The sequence below is a fragment of the Scyliorhinus canicula genome, chromosome 18, assembly GCF_902713615.1.
Source record: "Scyliorhinus canicula chromosome 18, sScyCan1.1, whole genome shotgun sequence".
Taxonomy (NCBI): domain Eukaryota; kingdom Metazoa; phylum Chordata; class Chondrichthyes; order Carcharhiniformes; family Scyliorhinidae; genus Scyliorhinus; species Scyliorhinus canicula.
The window spans coordinates 51,233,515-51,256,274 of NC_052163.1; the positions used below are offsets into that span (position 1 = coordinate 51,233,515).

At 46.1% G+C, this 22,760-nt stretch overlaps 1 protein-coding gene across 1 annotated transcript in view; it reads right to left on the bottom strand.

Moving 5' to 3' along the window:
• LOC119953293 (dynein heavy chain 9, axonemal-like) overlaps positions 1-22,760 on the bottom strand; it is a 686,444-nt gene that overhangs the window by 18,447 nt on the left and 645,237 nt on the right. The window contains exon 68 of the mRNA XM_038777408.1: positions 20,091-20,480. Coding sequence (XP_038633336.1) covers positions 20,091-20,480 — 390 coding nt within the window. The remainder of the gene's footprint in view (positions 1-20,090; positions 20,481-22,760) is intronic.

A 22,760-nucleotide genomic window follows, 5' to 3' on the forward strand; every position in this document is an offset into this window, starting at 1 on the left:
TACATAACACCAGCATCCGGTGAAGCATACAGGGGTGTAGTGTTAATGAGGTCAGTCCATATGAGGGTCATTTAGGAGTCTGGTAACAACGGTGAAAAAGCTGTTTTTGAGTCTGTTCATGTGTGTTCTCAGACTTTTGCCCGATGGAAGAAGTTGGAAGACTGAGTAAGCCGGGTGGGAAGGGTCTTTGATTATGCTGCCCACTTTCCACAGACAGCGGGAGGTGTAGATGGAGTCAATGGATGGGAGGCAGGTTTGTGTGATGGACTGGGCTGTGTTCATGACTCGCTGAAGTTTCTTGCGGTTTTGGGCCGAGCAGTTGCGATACCAGGCTGTGATGCAGCCAGATGCTTTCTATGAATTACAACAAGGATTTTACACAACTCTGTGGCATGTTTTGCAGCAGCAGATGAGCCCGCCACTGGTGGGCTGTGGGTTCTTCCAGTCCAACCGCTGTCAATGAATTATCCCGTTATTTGCACCTTCTGCCACCAGGCAACCCAATGCAGTTATCACTGTCAGGAAGATCCAGCTGGAGGGAATGGCTGGAAAATTTAGCTAAATTCAATAAAATCCAGTCAGGAAGGTTGAAATTTTCCAGCCCTTCCCGCTGACGGTATCTTCCATTTCTGCCGATGGCGACCCCTGCAGCGAGTTGCCCGGCATACAAAAACCCAATGATATCGGCGGGACTGGAAGATGGCATTAGTCAATGGTGGGCCACCTCTCCAGCCAGAACATATGCTGTAGGTGGACAAGGAAACCCCACACTAACGTGAGGGATTTAGTGGTCATATTTGTTAATTAGATAAATAAAGATTATCCTATATATGCAAGCAATAGCCTATCTCGTGTCGAATTCAACCCCTCCAAAAGTCCTTCATTTTTCATATATCCTGGGCGCGATTCACTGATCTTGGGACTAAGTGTCCGCGCCGTCGTGAATCCCGTCGCGTTTCACGACGGTGCGAAACAGGCGCAGGCAGTAGAGATTCTGGCGGACTAGGGGTGGCGCCAACCCGCGCATGCGCAGTTGTGAAGCGCCAACCAACGCATGCGCGGTAGACTCATGGAACACTCCGGCCCCGACGCAGCATGGCGCGGGGGTTCTGGGGCTGAAGCGCAACAAAGTAGGCCCGGGGGGGAGGGGGGGGGCAGACCCCATCGGAAGCCCTCTCTGATGTGGGAGCCCACCTCCCCTGCCCCCCCACAAGCTCCCCTCCCCCCCGACCCTTCGTGCAGAGTTCCCGCCGACAGCGACCAGGTGTGGACATCGCCGATGGGACTCTGCTTTTTCCGCGCGGCTGCTTGGCCCATTCGGGCCGGAGAATCGGCGACCCGGCCGCGTACAGCGGCCCTCGACTGGCGCCGCGCGGAACATGCCAGCGCAAATGGTGCTGATTCTCCGCACCTCGGAAAATCGCGCGCCGGCGTCGGGTCAGCGTGGCACGGTTGCGGCAATTCTCCGGCCCAGCGCGGGGCTGGGAGAATCCCGCTCCCTGTGTAGAGGTTGTCCCATTGAGGGAGTAGTGGAGGTTGATCAAGTCTATAAAGAGAAGCCAATTGTGAAATTACTGATCAGGATGACAATCAAAGCCATAAATAAAACTGGGGCTGGATGGAAAGGAGCTGGAATTGAAGTTAATTATTTAATTATAGCAATAACATGAATAACTCCTGAAGTGGGAATTCAGATTGAAGTGTGTCAAATGGAAATGGAAAGTGCAAAGTGGAGACAGAGTGACAACAAGGAACTGGTTAAGGAAAAACGGCATTTTCTAATCCGTTTGTCGGGCCATAATTTGAAAGAGCTGACCCAGTTCTTCTTATGCAATGAGAAAGAACCACCATCCAAAAGAAATGCAGCACATCCCACTTTATACATTTATATCATTGAAATTGGAGAATGTCAAACAGAGAATGTTCCTTTGTAGAAATGTCAAAGTAGAGTTTGAAGTCAAAAATGGTGAGAAATTTGGCTTGTTAGTGTCTGTCTTTGGGGGCTGTGAATGTTCTTTGAGCTCGAAAATGGTGACTGTGACCCATGACTTGTGAGGCAAATCACATCAGAGGTTACATTGGTGAGAGCGTTAGTCAGCATACAGAAGATGCTGCAGTTATGCAGAGCAAAGGGATCATGATGTGAATCAATGTGCAACTCTGATTTGGAGTCCTTATTGATATTTTGGAGCTTAACGCTTCACTCAATGTCTTCTCTTACCCTCGCACTGCAACAGGAAAGATCACTGCCAGCAGTATTTAAAGGGACCATCAACGACTCACAAAAAAATGTAAATGTTACAACAGTCCCATTGGCTGCTCTGATGTTTGAGAGCTGTCTGGTGGTGATTTAACCTGAGGGTCACCACACATAGGCGAGGGGCAATGTTGAGAAGGCGGGACCTTCATGTATAACCTCAGCAAACACGGGAAATGAACCCGCGGTGTTGGGAAGTCAGTTGCTGGATGATTTCTTTTGGACGCCGCTATGGTTCAATAATACTCAATGCTTTCTTTAGTTGCAAAAATCTACAGTGATTGGTGTGGTAGGTGACTTCAAAATCTGTGCACCTCAGTCAATCCCAGACATGCCTGGTGTGGTATAAAGATCTGGCACATAAAAGGTTAATGCGGGACTGTGTAGAGTATCGCTAAGAAAAAAGAGAAGTAATCCCGAGGATTGTTAGGATTTTAGAATTCAACTAAAGCTGACCAAAAAATTGATAAGGAGTGAACATAGGGAGTGAGAGTAAATCAGCAGACGACATGTAAGCAGATTGTAAAACCTTTTATCGGAATGTAAAAAGGAAGAGATTTAGTGAAAGTACAGAACGTGACGGGGAGATTTTGTCTTTATTCATTCAAGGGATGCCGCCTTCACTGACAAGGCCAGCATTCATTGCTCATCCTTAATTGCCCCTTAAGAAGCTGGTGGTGAGCTGCCTTTTTCAACCGCTGGAGTCCCCGTGGTGTAGGAACACCCACAGTGCTGTTAGGGAGCGGGTTCTAAGATTTTGACCCATTGTAATGATAATAATGGGGTATAAAGAAGTGACACAGGCATTAAAAGAACACTTTAGGTGGGATTTCCAGCCCTTCCAGCCAGCAGGTACCCCTGCTGTGGGGCAGGTGAGTCACTCAAAAGCCTGTAGACATTGGAGGCGACCAGAAGATCCTGCCAGCAGCCAATGGTTCACCTAATCAGCTGCTAGAAATCCCGCTACGGGTCGGGGGGGGGGGGGGGGGGGGGGGTGGCAGGGTGTGCTGGAAAACCCAGCCATTTGTATGTGTCAGTATTGTTGAAGACATAAAAATATTTTAGAAATCGTGAAAAACCAATGGTCTAGTGGAAATGAGAAACCTCAGGATATTAGCAAAGAAATTGTAACTGCAAAAAATTAATGGGACTTTCAGTCAGTCAGTCATCTGGATCTGATGGTCTGCATCCTGGAGTTTGAAAAGAGGTATTTATAGAGATAGTGGACGTATTGGTTTCGACCTTCCAGGATTTCCTATCCCCACTATTTAAGAGAATGGGGAGAGAAAACAAGCCAATTAGCTTGACAACCAATGTAGGGAAAATGTTAGAATCTACAGTATTATTAGCGATGTGGTAACAGAGCACTTCAGAGTATCAGGATCAACATGATGATAGGAAAGACAAGTCATGTTTGACAAAGCCGTTTGTGTTTTTTTCCCAGGTGTAACTAATTCAAACCCTCCCCGATCCTCATAGGCCACCTGGTCGCCAAGGATGTTTCTCAAGTTTCATCACATAAATCCTGATTAAAGAGTCCAGAACGTTCTCATGTGCTGAAGTTCAGTTTCTCCTGTGGCTCTGAGGCCCTGTCTCTTGCCTTATCACTTTGACACATGTTTTACCTCCCTCTCACATGAGTTCACTGATCCTCCAATCGCAGCTGTTCTTACCCCCGTTCTCTCCAGCTGCACATACTTATATTGTCATAGGGTGCGACCTACCAGCCGCATTACGCCCGAACCGCGGCGCAGTCGATAAATGACAGGAGCTCCCTCTTCCGGGATCTACCCAGCTTGCCACGCCTTACGAGATCTCGTTAGACGTTGCGATCTGAATCCCTCCAATTGTGGGCGGGATCCGTATTTGGGAAATCTGCACATTAGAGCGAGACAGCAAGTCTCACGCTAATATGCATCCACCTGATCTACCGGGGTCCTGAGATCTAACCCTTTGCCTTGGAGACTTCAGGTGAGTGCCATTCAGTGCTGCTCACCACAGACGGGGACCAGACAGAACAGCACTTAGGAGGGTCTCCCAAGGGATTGGAAGCTCCCGGGTGGTTGCCCTCTGATCAGGATGGCACCCCAGCTTTGCTGGTGCCAAGTGAGCACCGTGGCAGTGCTACCTGTGTGCCAGTCTGGTGGTACCCAGGTGGCACTTCCATCTAGCAGTGCCAAGGTGCCAGGCTGGGATTTTTCCTGCACTGGGAATTGGCCCTGGGAGTGCCCTGCCCTTGTGAAGCGGGGTGTGGGGAGACCAAAGGACCCCCTTATCGGTGAGCTGCAGCTTTGGGAGGGTTCGGTTGTTGCGTGGTGAGGGCCGAGAGATCGGGACATCATCTCCTCCTGAACAGAGAAGTTCTGATGAGCAGAGCTGTTGAGTGGCACCCGCTGGGGCCCCCGATTGCAACAATGTGCCGATACATAGCATGGTGTTTCTCATTGCTACGAGGGCCGGGAAACACCTGGCTAAAAGCATTCAACATGGGAGTCTGTTGCAATTTGGTTAGATTGTGGCCCTAGTTCATGAACTGACACCCCCCCCCCCCCCCCACTGCTGTTGTGAGTGGCCTGTTTATTTCAATATACAGTACATTCAGGACTCTCATGAGGCAGTGAACACACACATGTTAGAGGGAATATTGTTTCAAAGTCAGGGCAGTGTATGTGACTTTGAGAGGAAATTGCAGGCAGTAGTATTCACATGCATCTGCTGCCCTTGTCGTTTTAGATGGCATAGTCTGTAGGTGTACCATAAGAGCCACGGCGAGTTGCTGCATTGCATCTTTGTAGATGGTACACACTGGTGTAACTTTACACTGGTGACAGAGGGAGTGAATGTTTAAGGGGTGGATAGGGTGCTGATCAAGTCGCTGGTTGAGTGTTTGTTGGAGCCGCATTCATCCAGGCAAGTGTACTACTTGAGATTCCTGAATTGTGCCTTGTAGATGATTGGAAAGCATTAGAAAGTGAGTTAATGAGCGGCACAGAAGCACAGTGGTTTGCACGGTTGCTTCACAGGACCAGGGACCTGGGTTCGATTCCTGGCTTGGATAACAGTCTGTGTGGAGTCTGCATGTTCTCCCCATGTCTGCGTGGGTTTCCTCCCACAAGTCCCGAAAGACGTGCTGTTAGGTGAATTGGACATTCAGAATTCTCCCTCCATGTACCCGAACAGGCGGCGGAATGTGGCGACTAGGGGTTTTTTCACAGTAACTTCATTACAGTGTTAATGTAAGCCTACTTGTGACACTAATAAAGATGATGAACAACCATAACATTACCAACCTCTGGCCTGCTTCTGTAGCCAAAGCATTTATTTGGCTAATCTTGTTATGTTTCTGGTCAGCAAGGGCAGCACGGTGGCGCAGTGGGTTAGCCCTGCTGCCTCACGGCGCCGAGGTCCCAGGTTTGATCCAGGCTCTGTGTCACTGTCCATGTGGAGTTTGCACATTCTCCCCGTGTTTGCGTGGGTTTTACCCCCACAACCCAAAGGTGTGCAGGCTAGGCGGATTGGCCATACTGAATTGCCCCTTAATTTGAAAAAATGAATTGGGTACTCTAAAAATATATTTTTTTTAAATTCTAGTCTGCAGCGACTCCCAGGATGTTGATGGTGGGGTATACAATGATGGGTGTATCGTTCAATGTCACAGGAAGGGGTTACTCTCTCTCTTGTTGGCAATGCTCAGCATTAGCATGGTCGAAATATTACTTGCCAGTTATCAGCCTGACCCTGAATGCTGTCCAGATCTTGCTGTATACGGGCATGCTTCAGTATCTGAAAAGCTGTGAATGAGACTGAACACTGCAATCATTAGCAAACATTCACAATTCTGACTTATAATGGAGGGAGGGTATTGATAAAGCAGCAGAAGATGACTGGATCTGAGACACTCTCCTGAGGAACTCCTGAAGTGATGATTTGGGGCTGAACTGATTGACCTCCAACAACCAGAACCATCTTCCTTTGTGCTAGATATGACTCCAACCTGTGGAGGTTTTTCCCAGAATTGCCATCTAATTTTGTCAGAGCTCCTTTATGCCGCACCTGGTCAAATGTTGCCTTGATGTCAAGGACAGTCACTCTCACCTCACCCCTGCAATTCAGTTCCTTTGTCCTTGTATGGGCAAGGCTTTATTGAGGTCCAGAGCCAAGTAGTCCTGAGAGAACCCAAATTGAGCATTGGTGAGTCAGTTACAATGAACTAGTGTTGTCTGATGGCACCCGCATTTTTCTTCACTTTGCTGACAATTGGGAATAGACTAATGGGGGGGGGGGGGGGGGGGGGGGGGGGTTAATTAGCCAGTTTGGATTTGTCCTGCATTTTATGGATGAACCACACCATGGTAATTTTCCATATTTTAACAAAAATACCATTGTTGTTGCTGTACTGAAATAGCTTGTTGGAGGCCTTCTAATTGTGGGGCACAGATTTGCAGCACAGGGATATTGTCGGAGTCCATAGTCTTTGGTGTGTTCATGTGCTCAGCCATTTGCTGATGTCAGGTACATTGAATCAAATTGTTTGAAGATTGGGTTCTATGATGTTGGGGACTTCAGGATGAGGCTTCAATGGATAATTCATTCGGCTCTTCTGGCTGAAGATGGTTGCAAATATTTCATCCTTGACTTTTTCACCACTATTGAAGATATGAATGTTCATGGAGTCTTCTCCTCCTATCACTGGCTTAATTGACCAGCATCATTCACAACTGGAAGTGGTAGAACTGCAGAGCATTGATCTGATCCATTGACTTTGTATTCACTCCGCTCTGTCGTTGATGGGGTTGCATGATTGCAGTCCTGTGTTGTAGCTCACCATAGGTTGGTAGCGCATTTTAAGGTACACCTGGTGCTGCTCCTGCCATGCTCTCCTGCATCTGCCATTTAGCACTGTGGTAGAGCCGCGCAACAGAATGGAGTTTTCAGTGTGAAATTCAGACTTTGTCTCCAGAAAGACAATGCAATGTTAACGCATACCAATACTGCCATGGATAGGTGCATCTGCACCAGGTAGATTGGTGAGAAAAAGTTCAAATAAGTTATTCCCACATTTTTGTTCTCCTATCACCAGCTGCAGACCTAGTCTAGCAGTTATGTCTTTCAGGAATCAGCCAGTCTTGGTTTTGGACGTTGAAGTCCCCCATCTAGCATTCATTTGGTGCCCTTGGTACCCTCAGTGCTTCCTCCAAATAGTGTTCAACAGAGAGGAGTACTGAGTCATCAGCTGATGTGAGGGAGGTCAGGCGGAAAGTGGCAATCAGTAGGTGGTTTGCTTGCCCACGTTTGACCAGATGCTATGGGACTTCATGGGGTCTGGAGTCACTGTTCAGAACTTCCTGGGCAACTCCCTCCTGACTGTATACCACTGTGCTAGCATCTCTTCTGGGTCTGCCTTGGTGATGGAGGAGTCTGGGACAGTGGCTGTAATGCATAATACGGTGAGTATGGCTATGTCAGGTTGTTGCTTGGCTAGTCTTTGGGACATTTCAAACAATTTTGACACAGATCCCCAGAGGTTACTGACTTGGATTTTGCAGGATGAACTGGATTGTGTGTGCCTTTATCATATCTGGCTCCTAATTTGATGCTGGGTGGCCCATCTGGTTTTATCTTTATTGGATCATTTCATAGTGGTTTGTTACAACTGCGAGATGATCTCAGAGAGTAGCTAAGAGTTACCCATATTGCTGTGGTTCTGGAGTCACAAGTAGGCTAGACCAGATGGAGACAATTGATTTCCTCCCCCACAGAATATCAATGAAACACTTGGGCTTTTAACAACAACCTCATAGTTTCATGCTTACCCTTATCGAGAATGGTATTTTATTCCAAATTTGTTCAATTGATTAAATTTAAATTCCGCAGTGGTTTTGAATTAATGTCTCAGATGATGAGTCCAGACCGCTGAAGTGATAGTTACTTTGTTACCCTACCCCATTTAACCCCACATTAGCCAGTTATGCATTTCACTTTCTGGCAGCATTCCAAATGCTGTGTCTGTGGGAAGTTAAACTCTGTTTTACCAATGCGGACAAGTCTGCATCTCCATTCTACATTTGAAATCAAATCTGGTGGATCAAAATCGAACAAAGGCTCTTTCTTAATCTATGTCTACTGTGAAAGCACATGTGTGTCTCCAGGGGAAAGTATTCATTTCAGATGGGCACTTGTCCTCTTTCAGAGATCAATACCAATTTTAGGATCAGGTCCAATTTCTTCATTCAAACTCAGTTGGTTAGAAGGCTTTTCTCTCAGTCTGCAAACTGATTCAGAAGCAAATCAGTGGAAGAAAACATCGGAGAATTACGCCTTACATAATAGGCCAGGAATGTTAAAAATGGTAATATTGGTAATGGCGATGGCTTCCATTCACAATCACGACACACACTCGTGCAACTGCGCCATTGTTAAGCTAATCACAAAGTACTGCATAAAACCTGCAGACGCGCAGACAGGTGCTACAGTTAACACAACGCAGGCTGCATTCAAATTGCCTTCATTATTCAAACTGCAGCGCTTTCAACCAATCACAGATGAGTTACTTCCCTATAAATGTCAGCCATGCTTCCCCTAATGTGATCTGAACATTTTCTTTTAATATCAAAGGTGACCTACTGGGATAATTATTTCTTCCAGATGGCACACAATTATCTCGCAGGGAAATTGAAGCCAGATCCAACAGAACAAATTTCAATTGGTTAAAAAAAATCGCGTTGACAAAAGGCAAATTCAATTTAACGCTGAAAAGTGCGCATATTAGAACCTTCCTGTCTGTGGCATGATCGTGCTCTGCTCCAATCATATCTACATCACTGCCAGGTCCCCTATATGCTTTCATTTACCAATTCAGTGCCTGTCATTGTAAATGCCCATTGTACTTTATGTTGACTAATGTGAGGTTTCAATGAGAGATTAGCCTTTGCTTGTGTAACCTCCTGTAAATCAGAAATGAATGAGACCAAATCTGTTTGGTTCAGCATCGTAGAGTCATAGATAGATGTTTACGTTTTCTTTTAGCTCCCTCGAAGGGAGACAAGCAAATTCAGTCGGGGTCATTTTCATCTTCACTTTCTGGGCAATAATCTGGCAGAGCAGATCACACACCCGACCTGCAATCAGTCTGAGCAATGGGAAGGCTACCTGCTTTGTTTGTTTACTATCTGACACTTACGGAGACGAAAAGGTGAAAATTAACCTCATGCAACTAACAAGAATATATTGTAAGAAAGACAATTTTGGGGTGGATATTCATGTGCTAGAAAATTTCCATTCAGAATGAATGAAAAACTGGTATAAATCACGGCAGAAGTCAGTGCGTTAAAAGCATGTCATTATAACTGCATAAATATTCGTAAATCCAGGGGTTGTTTAGGCTAGTGAATATTGGTTCAATTTAAGGATACTCTAATACTTAACACAAGGTGGCCAGATTGGAACAAATATTTTTCCTGCTTTGAGAAAAGTCAATTTCAAATTGTTGTTGATGGTAGGGGAGGTGGGTGGGGGTAAAGAGTGATAGGTTAAAGAAAATCTGTGCGTTTCGGCACCATATTGTAATCACAGGGTGCACGATCAAGTGGTCTGCACCGCAGAATTCTCCGATGGTGAAATGCGCACAATGCAAGCAGAAATGTCTTCAAAAAGCTTGCCTCATAATGGAATATTCTGGCAATTAGTCCGACATAATGAAGGTCAGGGCTGAAGTGATATTAGTGGCCATTAGTTATACTGTAACCATGATGTACTTTATCATAGAGGTCAGATTACAGCATTATGTAAAGCAGAACATTACAGATCACATCACCATGGTCCCTAAGAGTTAACAGCTTTTTAAAATCCATTGAACAAATGTGTTTACGCATTTTGGGGGAAAGCAACTGTGTGCATACCATATAAATTACGAGTGACTTTCTTCAACGGTATCAACGAGAAATGTCTTAGCGACCACTTAAGTAACAGCTCATGGCATTGTCTGCCATCAGGGAGTAGATGTTAGGCTGAGTAGCATCACTTCAATGGACAAATATTTCTCCCTTTACCTTCGTGAATCATTTTGTTGCATATCAAGCAGCCCCACAGGTTCCATGCAATGCATTATACTACATGATACATTTAAGGAGTATATATAAAATGTACTTCCTCCTCCAAAGTTTAAATGGTTTGGAATTTGGCATTTTGAATCTGCAACTGTATGAAGCAGAGAAGACTGCAGAAGCTGAGTCACTAGGCGCTGGATAGCCCAGGACATGTGGGTTTTAGGTGACTCACAGACACCACCATCATTAACAACAGCTTATATTAATTTAGTGCCTTCAACATAGTAAAACATCCAAAGGGGACTTCACCGGAGCATCGTCAAACAAAATATGACACTGAGTCACTTAAGGATATATTAGGGCAGATAACCAATTGTTTGATGGTCAGGAAGTATTTTAAAGAGCAAATAAAATGAAGAAAGAGAAACTGAGAGGCAGAGACGTTTAGGCCTTGACATGAGGCCAACATTGCTGAAGCGAGGATGTTCATTTGGCCAGAGGAGATTAGGGCTACAGGAGATTAAAGAGGTAGAGAGGAGCGATGACATGAAAGGATTTGAAACTGTGGATCAGTGCTCTAAATTGAGACATTGGACTCGGCTCCCGGCGGGGGAAGAGAGTGGTCGCGGGTGCAGGAGCTCCTAGGGGGGAACAATGTTGCGTCCCGCTCCTCGCCGAGAACCTGCATACAAGCCGCAAATTCGTCCGTTTGGGTCCAAAACAAGAAAGTGGGGACGAAGAAGAACACGGACTCCAAAGCTCATTAAAGTGGGAGACCTGGGCGCTCGGGAGGCGACCCCCACTCCCCCACGCACGGGAGGAGAACACGGGGCAAGATGAGCGGCGACCTAGACCAAAGTGGGGACCGAGCCAGCAGCAAAGACTGACCCCCCCCCCCCGCCCCCGGCGGCGACCAACACAAGGCAGGCGGCGGAACAAAGAGGGACACCTGGCCCGACTAGGTGGGTGAGTGAGGGAAAAAAATAACTTCCCCTTTTTCAAACAAAAAACTTTAACAAGAAAATTTTAAAGAGAAAGGATTTTTTCACGTTTTTTTTTATTTCTTGAAACGAGTTTTTTTTTTAAAAAAAGTGTTAAAGGAGAGAAGGGAGGGGAAAAGAAAAGGTGGGGACGTAAAAAAAGAAAGGGGAAAGAAGAAAAAGGGGAAGAAAAAAAATGCCAGGAGGGAGCCAAAGCAGAGGGAGAAAGGGCACCAAAAGCAGACGGGCAATGGGTGAGCCTGTTCAGACGAGCTAATCGGTGCACGAAGCGGCGGAACGGGAGGTTCGCCGCAACAAAAAGAACTCGACAGACAGGAGCATTTTCCCCATGGGCCAGGGGGGAACTGGTACTGGAAGGCAGCCTTTGCCGAGGCGCTGAGGGAACATCAGCAGGAAAACAAGGCAGAGGCCAGAGCAGACATGGAGGCCGCAGTGCAGGCAGCAATGGCCAAGGCCCTGGCGGAGGTGCAGCTCGCCCTGGGCAGAGCAGAGGAGAAACTGGAAGCCCAAGAGGCGACCATTAAGGAGCTGGAAAAAGCCACGACTGACATGAATGATTGGAACACGGCCCTGGAGAAGGAGGTGGAGAGACTGGGCACAATGCAGGGGGGCCTGAAGGGTAGAGTGGATGATCAGGAAAACCGCTCAAGAAGGCAAAATGTCAGGGTAGTGGGCCTACCAGAGGGGATCGAGGGTAGAAACCCCACAGCATAAGTGGCCAAGATGCTGGGCAACTTAGTGGGGAGGGAAACTTTCCCCAACCCACCAGAAATGGACAGAGCACACCAGGCGCTGCGCTTGAAGCCCAAGGCAGGGGACCATCCGAGGGCATAGCTAAACTGCACTGTACCAAAACAGGGAAACAATCCTGCGCTGGGCCAGGCAAAACAGAACCTGCAAATGGGAAGGACAATTCATTAGAGTTTACGAGGACATTGGGGCAGACCTAGCCAGGAGACGGGCCAAATTCAATAGAGCGAAAGCAGCTCATCACAAGAACGACGTGCGTTTTGATATGCTGTACCCAGCGCAATTCACTATAGGCAGAAGTCCACTTCAGCCACCAGACCCTTGACACCTTGATTCGAGGTGTTCAGGAGCAGAGGCATGCCCTGTATCCTAGGGATGGCTCCAGAAAACACTCAAATGCCACCTCTCTGGACTGGGAGGGTATCGCCCAGTGGGTCAGTGCAACTGCCAACCGTGCCGGAAGAACAAAGCAATGTAGGAAGCGAATGAAATGTCTGTCAAAAATCTGCCTGGAGACAGCATTCAAAGGGTCTCAATTGGTATACATCTCTCCCAGAGTTTAGAATGGCAAATTAGATAATAATCAAATTTGAATAGCTTATGGAGGAGAAACAGATTATAGACAATTGGGGAGTTCCCTGAGATGTGCACATGTTAATGTATAATCAAGGAAGTTGAAGGGGGCAGACAGCTGAATACACAGAAGGCATGATCAAAGAACAACAAAGGAATAATTGCCCAGACCCTGAGAGCCAGGGGAGGCAGTTATCATCTAGCAGTCTTAGAAAGCAGACAGGCCAGTTTCCAACTACCAAGCCTGAAGGCCACGTTTACAGCAAACAAGCTTTCCAGTCTGAGAGCCAAGGCAGTGCAGAAAACCTTTGTAATGGCAATTTTAAAATATCTTCGCTGGACCAGAAGAAAGACAGTTCCCAGATGTGAGCATCATCCATGTATTGTGTCGTAACTTCAGCTTGTTATTCAATTTGGATGTTGGTTGGGGAATGGGAAGTCTTACAGACTTCAGGTATCGTAGATCTATGTTGCAACAAGGTGTACTTTCTATATAAATTATATGCCGGTTTAGCAATTCATACATCTTAATTGTGTGAGAGTAGAGTAATCCTGTTTGTGTGTATTTATCTTTTCTTTACTTTAATAAACAATCTTTTATAATTGGTATATGACAACTGGGCTATTTATTCTCACAGGAGTTTCACTTGGCTCCTCACACCAAAACAAAATAAAACTATACACCCCAATGAGGTGGTGTTCCAAGTTGGAATACCCTCGCAGATAACATCAGTGTGCTTTGTCACAGATCTCATCCACTTTATCAGGTTAAGTTCTCTCTCAGCTCTCGCCAGCATTAAACTCGCATGTATTCACACAGCTACTCTCTTCATAGATCTCACACATTCATTAGGGAGAGACATATATCAACACTGATTCTCTCACTGACATCACCATCATGCCATCTATCATGTTGCTTACACTCAATCCTCCAGCCCTTCTGGGGAGGGCTCACCACACACAGGGGATATACACTGCACCCAACCTCTGCTCCATCTCCTCTGGTTAAATATCTTTCTGGTCTGGCCTACATGTGACTACAGGTGCTACGTAATGCTACCAGCTACTCTCTGAAATGACCCAGCAAGCCACTCAGTTCAAGGGCAATTAGGGTTGGGCAACAAATATTGGCCTTGTTAGTGACGCCCACATCCTGTCAAATAATAAGAATAATGAAAAATAATAGCCTATTATATATTTTTCCTCCTATTACACTAAGCCTGGTATCCTAACACACTGGTACATGAGGAATGCATATGCTGTTTGTCCTAGGTGGTACTCAACAGAAGGCCTCATTTAAAACCCTGGGATTTATTTAATTGGAACAAATTAATATTCAACAACACTGTCGACTCAGTATTAATTTGGGTCAATTTTCATCTTCACTTCATAGAACATAGAACATAGAACAGTACAGCACAGAACAGGCCCTTCGGCCCTCAATGTTGTGCCGAGCCATGATCACCCTACTCAAACTCACGTATCCACCCTATACCCGTAACCCAACAACCCCCCCTTAACCTTACTTTTATTAGGACACTACAGGCAATTTAGCATGGCCAATCCACCTAACCCGCACATCTTTGGACTGTGGGAGGAAACCGGAGCACCCGGAGGAAACCCACGCATACAGGGGGAGGACGTGCAGACTCCACACAGACAGTGACCCAGCTGGGAATCGAACCTGGGACCCTGGAGCTGTGAAGCATTTATGCTAACCACCATGCTACCCTGCTGCCCCAGTTTGGGAAACTTCCCAAACTTCGATGGCCAGTTTGGGAAATGGAGTGGTTCACGGTGGAACAGTAAGGAATGCTTTTGTGAGCTTGGAGTTAAGGTACATGGCTGGAGAGGAATACGTGGGAATATTAGTTTGCATTCGACTGTCCTGGGATACTGACACTGGGCACTTATAATTGGAATATACGTTTTAATCCGTAGCACTGGTATTCCTCTTGCTAATGGCTAGAAGACTCAGCGTTAGGTTAATATTGTAACAATGTTAATAACTGGTAATAAATTCAAATATAAGGGAAGCTTTCGGTTTTATAGTTTTTAGGTAACGTCAAAGAAGCTAATAGTTACTTTTATCACTGATCACAAACATTCCCCTCTGATATAATCGTTGAAGGATCTGGAAATAGTATCTTTTTTGAAAGCATCATAGTGGCTGTCGAAGCAAGAGCAGCAGTGAGGAAAATGGGTGGAATTTTACCCTCCACCCCAGGGCTAGGTTGGCAGTTGGGGGAGTGGGAGGGGGGGGATAAAATTATGTCCCATGGTAATGGCACCATGTCCATTGCTGACCGTAAACCGCTAGCATTTTATCAGTGGGGATGGGGGGTGGGTGTAAGACGTAATGTGTTCCACCTGTCCTTGTGCCAATTAAAGCTATTTAGTAGCCAGTTAATGGTCAATTAATCGGCTCCTCTCGCTGCTACTGACATTTTAGTTTTGGGGGGAGGGTAAAATCTGGGAGCAGGCTGATGGATTTCAGGTGGTCGCTCTCCTGTTCAGCCACCTTTTGTCCAATGGTGTACCCCTCCACGGTACTTCCCCCCTCATGTATTTCTGCCCCGCACCTTTCCTACCCCCTGGCCCTGCCATACCAAACCTGGCCCTCTACCTGAATTGCCGGATTGGTCCCAGTGAAGAGTCCCACTAGCCTTTGGTCCCAGCCTCTTTGGCTGCAGTCCAGACAGTACCACACCTCCTGGTCACACAGCTGGGACTAGGGGGTTGATCCTGCTCCCAGGTAGGGCCCCTTCGAGGCAATTAACGGTCCAACAGACATACAAAGGGCTCAGGCTTCTGGTGGAGGCAGGTTCAGCTGCTAGTTTTAAGTGGCCGGCATGGTGGCACAGTCAGCACTGCTGCCTCCCAGCACCAGGGACCCAGGTTCAATTCCGACCTTGGATACCTGACTGTGGAGTTTGCATTTTCTCCCCTTGTCTGCATGGGTTTCCTCCGGGTGCTCCGGTTTCCTCTCTCTGTCCAAAGATGTGCAGGTTAGGTGGATTGGCCATGCTCAATTACCCTTTAGTGTCCAAAGGTGTGCAGGTTAGCTGGGGTTAAGGGGATTGGGCGGGGAAGTGGACACAGGTAAGGTGCTCTTTCAGAGGGCTGGTGCAGACTCTATGGGTTGAATGGCCTCCTTCTACACTGTAGGAATTCTAAGTCCAGGCAGGGTCACCTCCTTTGCATAAAATCCAGCCCAATGGCATAATTTTTTTTAAAAATGGGGTGACAACCTGGCGCAGTGGTTAGTACTTCTGTCTCACAGCGCCGAGGACCTGGGTTCGATCTTGGCCTTGGGTCACTGTCCGCGTGGAATTTGTACATTCTCCCCGTGTTTGCATGGGTCTCACCCCCACAACACAGGTGAATTGGCCACACTAAATTATCCCTTAATTGGAAAAAAAAATAATCGAGTACTCTAAATTTATTTGGAAAAATGAATTCGGAAGGGCAGCACGGTGGCGCCGAGGTCCCAGGTTAGATCTTGGCTCTAGGTCACTGTCCGTGTGGAGTTTGCACATTCTCCCTATGTTTCCGTGGGTTTCTCCCCCGTAACCCAAAGATGTGCAGGGTAAGTGGATTGGTCACATTAAGTTGCCACTTAATTTGAAAAAAATTAATTGGGTACTCGAAATTAAGAAAAAATGAATCAGGGTGTAACTTGAACATGGAAACAAATGGTGACTTGGAGGACATTGCATAGAATTAACAGCACAAGGCCAAAGCTTCCTGTCTTATTGTCAACTCTTGTGCAGAAATACTCCACCGCCGTTGAGCCGTATATTTGTACCCAGCGCCTAACATCTAATAGTCGATCGGTATCCTACCTGTGAGGTAAATTTTGTATAATTTGGAGTTGAGCGTATGAATTCCCTGAGTGGGATCAAAGCATGTTTGTTCATAATAATCTGTTTTTGGCTTATTATGCTATGATTTTTTTTCAGTGTAGTAAAACGAGGTTTCATCAATGTACATGAATATTTAACCTGATAGCTGGTTTGAAACGCTACTGTCGCTCTGCAGGCTGTTTGCTAAGTGCTCCCAAATATCACATTCTACACCGCATTTCTCAGAGGCATTTTGTTAATCTGTATGCCACAGGATAAATAAATAAAAGCATTTGGTTTCTGAATGTAATGTAGAGATAATGAGATTGGAATGTCAAGTAGCAGCCACTTACTTCTTTTAAAATATAGAATCTTCCACATTTAATGTGCATTGTTTAAATATCACTTCTCCACCTTTTGGCTAAGATGAGCATGAGGTCAGGTGTAATGCCTGGATCTGGTATGTCTCTCTTGTGGGGACCATGAATTGGATTCAATTTGAATTGGTCTTTGGAGCAGGCAAAAAAAAGGTAGGGGGGAAAAATATGAAGATGTGAAATAGTAGGGGGAATGGGAGGTGCCTGAGGACTGGTGGAAGTACCTACCAGTGAGTTTTCTCCTGCTTGTCTGTCTGTGTTTACACCGCCCACTGGACCTGGGAGTATGTTTAATGGCCTGGAGAATCCCCTGTATATCAGCCTCTTTCTCCAGTTTCACCCAGAGGTCCAGTGACTCAGCCGAATCCTTCAGTGGGACCTTAGCCTGACAGTCACAATGGTTCTCCCACTTTAGGTCCCTCATTGGCTTTTTTTAGTGCTACAGCACCATACGGCTGCATAGGTAGGCTCCCCTGTCGCAGTGACATTTCCCCTCAGAGCCAGCTATGCACAACTGATGACTCTCCAATCCCCACCACCCCCAGTCAGGGACACGGGGCAGATACAGAGAATTGGGTAGCAATACTGCTCTGCCAGATCTCTGTCCCAAAGAGGACAAATATGGCTTCAGTGCACCATATATTGCCTCCTGAACATCTCAGATCAACACAGAGTCAATAATGTACATCTTTGTTTGTTATTTATTTGTTATTTACAGCCCAGAAGGAGGTCATTTGGCCCATTGTGTTGTATCAGCTCCCAAAAGAGCAACCTAGCTAGTCGTGTTCCACAACCCTATCTTCGTAGCCCTCTAAATTAATCACTTGTGAGTATATATCCAGCTCTCTTTTGAAACCTCCAATGGAATCCACCACCACCACTCTCCCAGGCAGCGCATTCCAAACCCCAACAGCTCCTCATTTCACTCCTAGTTCTCTTGCCTCTAAGTAGAATCATAGAATCCTTACAGTGCAGAAGGATGCCATTTGGCCCATTGAGTCTACACTGACCCTCCGAGCAAGCACTCTACCTATCCTCGCACCCAGTAACCTAACCTACATATCTTTGGACATTAAGGGGCAATTTAGCATGGCCAATCCACCTAACCTGCACATCGCACGAACAGATTCAAAAACATCTTCTTCCCTGCTGTTACCAGACTCCTAAATGACCCTCTCATGGACTGATGGACTTATGGACTGATCTGATCTCTTCTTACATCTTCTCTACTGAGTAGTACTACACTCCTGTATACTTTACTTGATGCCTGTGTCTATGTATTTACATTGTGTATTTTATATTTGCCCGAGTATGTTTTTTCTTTTCATGTACTGAATTATCTGTTTGAGCTGCATGCAGAACAATACTTTTCATTGTACCTCGGTGCACGTGACATTAAACCAATTGAATCAAATCCAATCTTTGGACTGTGGGAGGAATCCGGAGCACCCGAAGGAAAACCCTGCAGTCACGGGGAGAATGTACAACTCCTCACAGCCAGTAACCCAAGGTCGTAATCAAATCCGGATCCCTGGCACGGTGAGGCTGCAGTGTTAACCACAGTGCTACTGTGCCGACGTAAGTTATTCAAGGTTTTGCATCGATTCTGCAACTCATTTGCCATCCATAGAAGCATAGAACCCTTTCAGTGCATAAGGAGGCCATTCAGCCCATCGAATCTGCACCGACCCTCTGAAAGAGCACCCTGCCCAGGCCCCCTCCTCCTAATATCCCGGTAACCCAAGGGGAAATTTAGCATGGCCAGTCCACCTAACCTGCACATCTTCGGACTGTGGGCATTCATTTGGCATTTGTTTCATAGCTTCATAGTGTAACCTGAGCTCTTTGTTTGGATGCTTGTGCCATGTATCATTTCGAGCAACATCTACCACATCCCTAGACTTCTTTATGTTCTACGCTCCATTGGTGTTGTGTGAGCGATGTGCTGAGCTTGACTTACTATGTTTCGTTGTTCCAAAGGGTAGCTGTACTGACAGCTTGACAGAGCAGTGCACCATATAATCCAAGTTATGCATTATACTGGGATAAATAGATTGATCGTTTCAATGTATAGATTGAAACTTTCAGGTCCCGTCACCTATTTTCTTCTGTTTATAGATTCACAATTTGCTCGAAAAATAATTAGAATATGCTTCAATGAGCAAAGCGGTGGCCAACAGATAGTGGGAATTAATTTTGCTTGTAGACTGCTGTTGGAATTCCAACCTAATTTTTAGTTAATATATTTATATCTGGCAGCAAGCTGCTGAAAGATACAAACAGGGATTAATATTGAGTATGTGTCAGAAGAACAACCAATTGTGTACTCTCACACTGTATCACGTGGATACGAGTAGAAGCTGCATATTTTAAGAAGAATGCTGTACTTAACAAGTTATTGACATCAGAAAGCAATGTCGGAAAGGATGCTGAAAACAATTAACCCATGAAACAAATTCACGCTGTTTCAAGCATTAGTATTTTTTTTGCCCGCTGTGTGTAGCTGAGCGGGAACCACAATGGTCTGGATTCTCTGGTCCCCGGCTGACTGTTTCTTGGTGGCACTCCATTTGATGGTGGCAAGATTATCTGTTCCCGCCATTGTCAATGAGATTTCCCATTGAAGCCATCCCCACACCACTGGGAAACCCACGGGCGGGGGGTGCGCTGCCGGCAAGTCCAAAGAAACCCGACGGCTTGGGAATTCTGGCTATATAAACATAATTCACATTTATGTGGCATTAAACCTTCCAAATGAAAATGAAAAAATGAAAATGAAAATCGCTTTATTGTCACGAGTAGGCTTCAATTAAGTTAATGTGAAAAGCCCCTAGTCGCCACATTCCGGCGCCTGTCCGGGGAGGCTGGTACGGGAATCGAACCATGCTGCTGGCCTGCTTGGTCTGCTTTAAAAGCCAGCGATTTAGCCCAGTGAGCTAAACCAGCCCCTAAATGTAGGCTCTGTTTTGATCAACTGGAGGAAGGAAATCCAGTTGAGATCACAACTGTATCAAAATGCCCAGAAGTGCTGTTGGCTTCTTTTAAATGAGTTGCTGTTGTGATGTCACTCAGCCCATTAGTGCCTTTTTGCAATGCCCTGAACAGTCCCAGTTGCTTTAATTAAACAGCACTTGAACTTCCCAATATTATGGATTTAGTTTCTAATCTTGCAGCCTGTTCACAAAAAAATTGAAGCATTTCAGACCTTAATTAGATAAGGAGAGAGAAAGAGTGATGAGTACCTGAGAATCCCAACGTGCCCCCTCCATGAACAGACCGTGTACATAGGCACCTTCGCGGGGCGGACTGCTGCAATCCTCGCGGTTTTTCTTTGTGACGTCACACTGAAGACACATTTTGTCTAAAGGCCACTCATTCCTCCTGGCCATAGACTGCATGATGGCCGTGAGGAAAGACTGTGGGTTGAAGAAGCCGGCGAGCCACACTGCCGAAGGGAGGGCAAAGTCGGAGGTCCAGGTTTCCAGTTCCTTGATGCGGCTGAGGAGGTCCACAAACCAGTTGGCGAGCCCAGCCATTGATGGGTAGGCTCGTTTATTCCAAGAATCAGGCACTTGATCAAAGAAGATGGCATTTTGCAGATTCTCCATGTCAGTGGTCATGGTCAGTTCTCCCTGAGAAGAAAAAGCGGCAAGAAGGAAAAGTTCAGTGGAACTGATTGGCTCAGAGGATCAGGGCGCACACCTATGTTTTTGATCACACCTATTTCTTTTTGACCTTTGGCAAAAAACTTGGCCAAAAAAATCACCATGATGTGAGAATTGATTTTACGATAAAATACGTAAATTGTGCAAGCATTCTTTTTTGATTATCTGAATAAATTAAACCTGCCGTTACATGCTTCACCCATGCATTAAATGCATAGGGCTTGGAGGGAGCAGAGAAATGTAAAGTCCCCTCCTGATAGGGCAGTAAACAGGAGTAAAGTGGTAAAGGTGCCTTTGTGCTCTTGGCTATCTGAAGAACATTTTGCTTTCTGAAAAGTTGTGAAGAAAACCTTCCCAGGTGGCATATAAAGGTTCAAGAGAATTAGTCCATTCTATTGAGCTTCATCGATAGACACATGGGCCCAATTTTAACCCACTCAAAACCAATCCACCATCAGAGTTAAATAGTGGAGCATAGTGTACAGGAACCCTTGGAATATTATGTATGGTGGCACAATGTTTAGCGCTGCTGTCTCACAGTGCCAGGGACCCGAGTTCGATTCCAGCCTTGGGTGACTGTGTGGAGTTTGCACGTTTGCCCTGTGTCTGTTTGGGTTTTCTGTGCGTGCTCCGGTTTTCTCCCACAGTTCAAAGATGTGCAGGTTAGATGACTGGCCAAGCAAAATTGTCCCTTAGTGTCAAAAGACATGCAGGCTAGGTGGGGTTACAGTGGGGGAGTGAGCATTGGTAGGGTGCACTTTCAGAGGGTTGGTGCAGATTCGATGGGCTGAGTGGCCTCCTTCTGCATTGTAGGGGTCTGTATGGTTCTATGATACTCAGGCTGTAACTTTGACCTTGGATAGTATCTTAACATAGATGAGTTTGATGAGCCACCTGTTATACACTCCATATTCCTCTATGATTCGGCCTTTTACAGTCTGCAAATGCTTACATATTTAACTGTCTCAGTCTGCGTCTGGACAATTATAGAGTTGCCTCTTCAACAGGTCAGCATAAGACAGAGAGGGGCCAGGCAATGTAGACATTGGTGAGAGTTTTACAGTCACTCTCGCCTGGTGGGGTATTATGGTGCCACCAAGGTGAATAGTAATGTAAATGGCTCACTGCATCCACTGGAGTAGGGGAGGGGGGATGGGGTTGGATACAAACACACACCATGGAGGGCTGTAAAATCCTGGTTGCTGTTTGTTTCGGTGGCGATTTAAGTATGTTGTAAGTCCTTTGCAGTTCTTTAAACACAACTTTCTCACCAATGGCTTTTAGAAGTCAAGAAGTGCATACGTAAGTTTTAGCTTTGCATTCACACCTCAGAAGCTGAGAGATGAAGCTTTGTTCTAGGTGTTGCAGTTTGTCAGAGTGGCTGTCTTTCAAATGGGATGTTAATCAAAGGCTCTATCTACCTGTCAGATGGATGTAGAACATCCATGGCACTATTTAGAGAGGAGCAAGAGAGGTTTGCCCGCTGATCTAGCTAACATTTACACCTTATTAACCAGTCACTCACTTCGCTGTTTGTAGAACCTCGCTGTGCATTAATTAACTGCGTGTCGATCTATACAGTAGTCCAGAAGGAACGTTGACATACTGAATCATTGAATCATAGAATTTACAGTGCAGAAGGAGGCCATTTAGCCCATCGAGTCATCACCGGCCCTTGGAAAGAGCACCTACTTAAGCCTAGGCTTCCATCCCATCTCTGTAACCCAGAAACCCCACCTAACATTTTGGACACTAAGGGACAATTTTAACATGGCCAATCCACCTAACTTGCACTTGTTTGGAATGTGGGAGGAAACCTGAGCACCCGGAGGAAACCCATGAAGTAACGGGGAGAAAGTGCAAACTCCACATAGTCACCCGAGGCTGGAATTGAACCCGGTCTCAGGAGCTGTGAGGCAGTAGTGCTAAACACTGTGCCACCATGTCGCCCTAATGTATAGGATAATCATAAAGAATGAGGAAGCACTCAAAGGATTGAAATCCTTGGAAGTTGATAAGTCACCAGGGCCAGATGGATTGTTTCTTATGCTACCGAAGAAGGTCAGGGAGGAGATAGCAGATACTCTGAGGATGATTTTACAATCCTCACTTGCTGCGGAGGTGACCCAACCGGGAATCAAATCAGGGAACCTGGAGCTGTGAAGCAACTGTGCTAACCACTGTGCTAACGTGCTGCCACGGAAAAGTTGCTTCAAATGGTATTCCACAGGGCTCGATGGGGAATCC